General features: G+C 49.1%; 1 protein-coding gene across 1 annotated transcript in view; it reads left to right on the forward strand.

The window, feature by feature from the left end:
• Positions 1-7,530, forward strand: part of SLC9A7 (solute carrier family 9 member A7) — a 157,002-nt gene that overhangs the window by 103,627 nt on the left and 45,845 nt on the right. The window contains exons 6-7 of the mRNA XM_077762923.1: positions 6,730-6,835; positions 7,124-7,253. Coding sequence (XP_077619049.1) covers positions 6,730-6,835; positions 7,124-7,253 — 236 coding nt within the window. The remainder of the gene's footprint in view (positions 1-6,729; positions 6,836-7,123; positions 7,254-7,530) is intronic.

Below are 7,530 nucleotides of genomic sequence, written 5' to 3' on the forward strand. Positions count from 1 at the left end.
TAAAATATGTTTAAGAGATTTCACCATCTTAACCGTTTTTAAGTGTGTACACTTCAGCGGTGGTAAGTAGATTCACAGCGCTGTGCAAACAAGCTCCAGAACTTTTCCGTTGTGCACCGCTGGGACCCTGTACACATGGGACAGCGACTCCCCCGTGTCTACCTTCCTCCAGTCCCTGGTAACCACCATCTGCTTTCTGTCCCTGGGACTTGGACTACCGTAGATACTTGACAGAAGTGGAATCATGCAGTGCTTGTCTTCTGGTACCTGGCTCGTTTCACGCAGCAGAGGGTCATCTGCATTGTGGCATGGTCCGAACTTGCTTCTCAAAGCTGAATAATGTTCCATCGTGCACCTATACCACGTTTTGTGCACCCATCCATCCACCTGGGTTGCTTCCACCTATATTTATTTCCCTTTTGTCTTTCATTTTATTTATTTTTTAAAAATTTTAATGTTTATTTTTGAGAGAGAGAGAGAAAGAGAGAGACGAGCATGAGCAGGGGAGGGGCAGAGAGAGAGGGAGACACAGAATGTAAAGCAGGCTCCAGGCTCCGAGCTGTCAGCACAGAGCCCGACATGGGGCTCCAACCCACAAACGACAAGATCGTGACCAGAGCTGTAGTCGGACGCTTAACTGACTAAGGCTCTCAGGCGCCCCTGTCTTTCATTTTAGAATGTTTAATTTGATCATAATTTCCACACTTAGACTGTCTTCCTTCTCAGTGTTGTGCTTTTGCCCTCATTTATGAAATACATCATTTCTTTTTTTTAATGTTTATTTATTTACTTTTGAGAGACAGAGAGAGAGAGAGAGAACGCACAAGCAGGAGAGGGGCAGAAAGACAGAGAAGGGCACACAGAATCAGAAGCAAGCTCCAGGCTCCAAGCTGTCACCGCAGAGCCCAATGTGGGGCTCAAACTCACAAACCGTGAGACCATGACCTGAGCCAGGGTCAGACCCACAACCGACTGAGCCACCAAGGCCCCCTGGAAATATATCATTTCATTTAAATAAGACCTTTTTTTGGGGCTCCTGGATGGCTCAGTCGGTTGAGGGTCTGACTCTTGATTTCAGCTCAGGCCATGATCCCAGGTGGGATCAATCATGGGATTGAGCCCTGTGTCGGGCTCTGTGCTGAGCACGGAGCCTGCTTGGGATTCTCTCTCTCTTTCTCTCTCTGCCTCTCTCCCCCACTCTCACATACACACTCNCCTAACAGAAATGCACTCTGCTACCTGGAGTGAATGTAATGTTATTTGTAAGCTCCTTTGCTCCGTGTTCCTGCCTGACTGCATACTGCGACCCGGTTCCTATTAATAAATCTCTTACCTCGTATTTTTCAAGTGTTAGTTGAACCAGTTCTTAAAAGTGGAAATATGTATATGCCCCCCTTCCTCTGCAGCTCAAAAACCAACAAACAACCTCTCCTCTCCAAGTTGGAACCTGTAATTAAATCAGTTTGCATAAAGTAGTCATAGCTATTCCTTCTTATGATGGCAACTACTGAGAGTACATCGTAGGCAAAGAATTTACGGAGAATGAGATGGTGCTGTCCTAATAGTGGCAGTGGAAGGGTCCTCTAACATTCTGGACAGCAATGATTTTAAAGATACTGAGATTCTCCCCGCCACACAACCGCACCCCTCTTGTGGGGGTCCACCAGGTCAGTGCGGCGGTAGAAACGTTCTGTGTTCCATGTCGAGTCCAGCACGGTAGCCAGTGGCCCCATGTGGCCATTGAACACTTAAAATATGGGGCAGTGCAACCAAGGAACTGATTTTAAAGTTTTATTTCATGTTAAGCAACTTACGTAGCTGCCTGTGCCTAGCGGCTGCCATATTGGATAACACAGCCCTAGACAGCTGTACGGTTCTGAAAAACGTCACTGTTCCACAAACCATCGACCCCTCTTACCCCCATAAGTTATTACAAGCCCTAAGTCAATTGGTAGTGAAGACTTGGCTGGTCAAAGCAGCCTGGTGTTTGGAAAAGAGTGTGGGGTGTGGAGTTACTGGGGGAAGTTTGAGTTCTGGCCCTGACAGTCACTGACCGGGGTGGCCTGGGCACTTTCTCCGCTCCGTGTCCGTTTCCTCATTCACGAAGTAGGAGTGATGATATCTATTTCCCAGGGCTGTTGTGAATAGTAAATGAACTAATATGTGTCAGCTGCTGACCGTAACATCTGCTAATCCTGTTGGCCTCTAGCCACATCTGGCTCAGGCAGAAATTTCTTTGTTTTCCCCATTAAAAAAAAAATGATCTCTCCTTTTGGTTTCGCTATCCCAGTTTTTTTTTTAAGTTTATTTATTTATTATTTTAGTGACCTCTACACCCAGCACGGGGTTTGAACTCATGACCCTGAGATCAAGAGGTGGCGTGCTCTACTGACTGAGCCACCCGGGCGCCCCTCCCCACTCCTTGTTAGATGCCCATACTAGAGGTCTTCAGTCAGTTAATTGTAATTCCTCAGTCTGTGCCCCGTTAGAAAGAGCTGCTATGACCCTGCTGTCTCTGGTTTGAAGAGTCACACTGGAGAAACCACTCACCCAGTCTGTCACCCCGGCTCCATCATCTTCTGGCTGTCCGCGCCCACACTGCTCCTCTTGGCCGTGCACAGGTTTGCTCAGAGGGGACACCGCAGGGTCCCTGCCCTGTTTTATAAAGTGATGGGCAGGGAGAACGCGTGACTGAAACCCAGAGCAGCCAAATTCAGACCAGGGCTGTGTAAGTGTTCCTTGTTATTAGTATTAATTATGCAAGCTAGCCTTTGGAGTCATGGGGAAGTGAGTTAACTGTATGTTTTTTATTTTTATTTTTTTTACTTCCCGTAACTGTAATATTTTAGGAAAATAGTGTTTAAAGCCAAAAGGGAGGCACGCCTGGGTGGCTCAGTCGGTTAAGCGTCCGATTTCGCTCAGGTCACGATCTCGCGGTTCGTGAGCTCGAGCCCCACATCAGGCTCTGTGCTGGTGGTATGCATCCTGCTTGGAATTCTCTCTCTCCCTCTTTCTCTCTGCCCCTTCCTCATGTGTGCTCCCTCTCTCTCAAAACAAATAAATAAACTTTAAAAACAGAAAAAAATATTTCTAAAAAACAAAGTCACAAGGGCTCTTGAACACCAAACCCCTCACTTCCCTAAATCTTTGGACCTTGCTGTGTGCTGAGCTCTCACAGCCAGTTGGTGGCGCTGTGGGATGGCTCCTCGTTGCCCCCTGCAGATTTCCTTGCTGCCTCCCTCCTCCGCCCGCCTTTTGGTACCAAGAGGCTGAATTGTATGGAAGATTTCAAAGTCCCAGTGCCTTCTGGTCTCCCCTGGGATTTGTCCCCAGGGGAGCGCCAGGNTCTACACAGCTCCTGGTTTGGCGGAGTCCCGCCTCCTCTGGACCCTCCGGGCCGAGGGAGGCTATAAAGGCTCCCTGTTTTCAGCCGCCTGGACTGTCCTCTCTCTTTATTAAACACTTCGCAAGGCGCTCACGTGGAGGGTGTGATCTGTTTCCTGCCAGGACCCTGATTGATGAAGTCCGCGGCCCGGGTCCCCTGGGCTGCAAGCCCTGTGCACCATTCAGTGAGACTAACCTCATCTCTGAATTAGGGGGAATGACAGTGCTGCCCACCTAGGGTTTTACGAGGACTAAATGACCCTGTCTGATGTTTAGCATAGGGGCGCCTGGGCGGTTTGGTCGACTGAGCATCTGGCTTCAGCTCAGGTCATGATTTCACAGTTTGTGAGTTCGAGCCCTGCATCGGGCTCTGTGCTGACAGCTCAGAGCCTGGAGCCTGCTTCCGATTCTGTGTCTCCCTCTCTNCGGTCGAACCACCAGCAGCAGGGGACTTAGGGATACAAACAGCAGGTGCGCAGGAGGAAGCAGAGGCGAGGAGAGGAGGCCTGCGGGTCATTTTGATTGCCAGGGAACTTCCCCACAAGTACTGGCACTCAAAAGGAAGGGTCCCCGCTTGGAGTAAAGAACTTTGTAGGCACATCGGATAACAATGGTTACGGCTAGGAGGTGCTTTACAGGGTCTGATTTGTGGGGGATGATGGTGAGGACACTGGAGGAGGTGTAAGGCTGCTGAAGAGACCTGGGCCGTCAGGGCTCTCAAAAAATACCTGGTGAAAATCTCTCTGGAAGGACAGAGCCACTCCCTAAAAATGAACTGCTGGGACCACTTGACAGGGCATTAAAGGAGAAAGCAGGCTCAGATGCCAATAGAGGAAGAGAACAGACGAAGTACATTTCATTGAATATTGAGGAGGCGGCGGGGCGCCTGGGTGGCTCGGTCGGTTAAGCATCCGACTTCATCTCAGGTCATGATCTTGCATTCGTGGGTTCGAGCCCTGCATTGGGCTCTGTGCTGACAGCTCAAAGCCTGGAACCTACTTCGGATTCTGTGTCTCCTCTCTGACCCTCACCTGCTTGCACTCTGACCCCCTCTCTCTCAAAAAAAATAAACATTTAAAAAAATATATTGAGAGGGTGGTTACACTCAGGGGCCATACTTTCAATACTTCAATGTAAAACCAGCAGAGGGAGCCCTAGAGCCATGAAACGAGGAAAGTGGTTCTGGGTCTAACCACCTCACCTAACAATGAGCCGCAGAAATAGATTGAGGTCGACTTGATGCAAACATATTGTAAGAAAAAAATGAGGCTCGCCCTCTGAATACTGATAAAGTCATATCAGCAAAATTGGGTACCAAAGCAGACTATTGCTAATATTCCAGTAGAAGCTAAAGGAAATTGAGAAAATGATAGAGGTTATGAAGGAACTGTATGTATCGGGATTGGAAAATTCAGAAACTAGAGGAGTAAAACAGTGGAGCATTATGGGAAGAGTTGACAGAAGGAAACAGATGAAGAACCCAGGCAGCAAACGAGGTGTAAAAAAGTATAAAAAAAATAAATTTAGAGGAACCTGGGTGGCTCTGTCAGTTGAGTGTCCAACTCTCGATTTCGGCTCAGGTCATGATCCCAGGGTTGTGGGATCAAACCCGGCATTGGGCCCCATGCTGAGTGTGGAGCTGGCTTGGGGTTCCCTCTTTCTCCCTCTGCCCCTCTCCCCGGCTCTCACGCTCTCTCTCTCTCTCTCAAATAAAAAATATAATAAGGGGCGCCTGGGTGGTTCTGTCGGTTAAATGTCTGACTTCAGCTTGGGTCATGATCTCGCAGTTCATGGGTTCGAGCCCTGTGTCAAGCTCTCTGCTGTCTCCTCTCTCTCTGCCCCTCCCCCACTTGTGCTCTCTCTAAGATAAAAAAATAAATAAAAGAACAAAGCAGCAGGTAGCTGGGTGTGAATATTGAGGGGCCTGCTTGCATGTTCTTCACTGGGGGCTATTTTGCCCCTCAAGAGACATTTTCGATTGTCACAATCGGTGGGGCGGAGGGGTGCGGTGCTACTGGTCGCTAGTGGGGAAAGGCCAAGGATACTGCCAAACGCCCCACAGTGCACAGGGCAGCCCGAAGTGTCAGCAGCACCAGATCTGAGAGACTCCGAAATGCGTTTGGGAGGGTCCGCAAGGTCCCAACGGATCTAATAATAACAGAAATACCTTATTTGTCTCTCTTAACCTTCATGTTTCCATGAGTGTGCGGTATTGTGGGGTTTTCCAGAGGTTACATAATACGTATTACTGACTGTCTGTTGGTCAGATGTAGAAACAGATAAGAGAACTATCTGTCTCCCCTCAATCGAGATCGTAAAGAGACCGGAAAACCTGTAGAAGAGTGGCTGTCTTCTCACTAGTTCTGTTTCAGAAAAGGTCATTGTTTTTCATTACAAATATGTACGTTAGCATGTGATGGGTTTATTACTAATTTTAAATGCATAAATATGTGAATTTTTATCTTATTTCATACAGTAATCTCGATGGCCCACAGTTCACAGAACTAAAGGCCCTCAGGGGCCTCACTGATTTTTAAGAGTATAAAGGCGTCCTGAGCCCAAAAGTTTGAGAACTGGTCATCTGGAGAATAGCTGTTTTTTATTCATTTAAAACAATTTCTTTTAATGTTTATTTATTTTGAGAGAGAGACAGAGCATGAGCGGAAGAGGGGCAGGGAGAGAGGGAGGTACAGAATCCAAAGCAGGCTCCATCCATCCGCAAAGTGGGATGTGGGGCTCGAACCCATGGACCGTAAGATCATGACCTGAGCTGAAGTCAGACACCCAACCGACTGAGCCACCCAGGCGCCCCTGGAGAATAGCTGCTTTTTAAACGTCTAAGATCTGTGAAGAGTATGAGCTATGACAGATGTCTGGTGTGCCCTAAAAGAAGAGTTCCATTATTTCACAGACCTTTACGAAAGCCTTCTCTGCGCCCTGACCCTATCCTGGGTTCTGGGAACATGGTGGTCAGTGAAATAAGGTTTCTGCCTTCAAAGAGATTTCAACCGACCAGGGGAGCCAGATCACACGAACCGTGATTATTATTACTTTTTCTAAGTTCTGTAATAGCAGTATTTTCAAAGCATGATGGGGTTGCACTAGGAAGTGCAGAGTCGCAGTGCAGTGTCATTACACTCAAGTATCCATCATGTGAGACCCCACCTAGACCAGGAAGATTGGCGTTTTCCTTTGTGCTGTAGACACACCGCCTGTCTTTGACTCCCTTACTGTCTCCCAAACCACCTCGTCCCGCCAGAGGCAGGAATCGCCTCTCTACAAGTGTCGTCGGTGGCTCCGGGCCAGAAATGGAAACGAATTCACATGCTTTGTGCCCATTTTCAGTGACCGTACTGGCGATATTTAACGAACTGCACGCGGACGTGGACCTCTACGCACTCCTGTTTGGAGAAAGCGTCCTAAATGATGCCGTTGCCATTGTCCTGTCCTCGTAAGTAACAGCATGTGTCCCCCCACCCCACCACCGGGGAAGGGAGGCTCCGGGGAAGGGAGGCTCCCCGGGTGCTCTGGGCCACATTCAGAGGCTCATCTTAGAAGTGTTCAACAGCAAAGTGGCTCTTTTCCTCAATGAGGCTTTCTCAGCGCGGTTGACGAAGGTATGTCCCTTTGTCCGCTTGGCAGCGATCGGAGCGCCGACGCCACTGTGACAGGCTGACTGTGGGGCAGATGGCTTACACCACAGGGAGTGCTTGGCGNCTCTCTTCTGTTCAAACCCCAGGTCAATTGTCGCCTACCAGCCGGCAGGGCTCAACACCCACGCCTTTGATGCCGCTGCCTTCTTCAAATCAGTTGGCATTTTCCTGGGTATCTTCAGTGGCTCTTTTACCATGGGAGCCGTAACTGGCGTCGTGACAGCTCTAATATCCTTTCTGGGGTCCCCGTGGGCCCGCCCTGGGAGGATTGTGTGCGGTCCCACACGCAGCAGCGAGGTCTCGGTTCTCCCTTCCAGGAGTGAATTTTTTCCCCCCCAGAAACGAATCTTAAATCAGTGGTTCTACTGGGGTCCGGAGGCTCCTGAAACGTGTCCCTTTGGTGACACGTGACTGTCGAGCATGCTTCCAAGAGTCCGAGAAAATGTTGGGGAGTGTGACTCTGGCCAGGGCTCTGTGCCCCCCCCCCCCCCAA

This window comes from Crocuta crocuta, unplaced genomic scaffold (genome assembly GCF_008692635.1).
Source record: "Crocuta crocuta isolate KB4526 unplaced genomic scaffold, BGI_CrCroc_1.0 scaffold610, whole genome shotgun sequence".
Taxonomy (NCBI): Eukaryota; Metazoa; Chordata; class Mammalia; order Carnivora; family Hyaenidae; genus Crocuta; species Crocuta crocuta.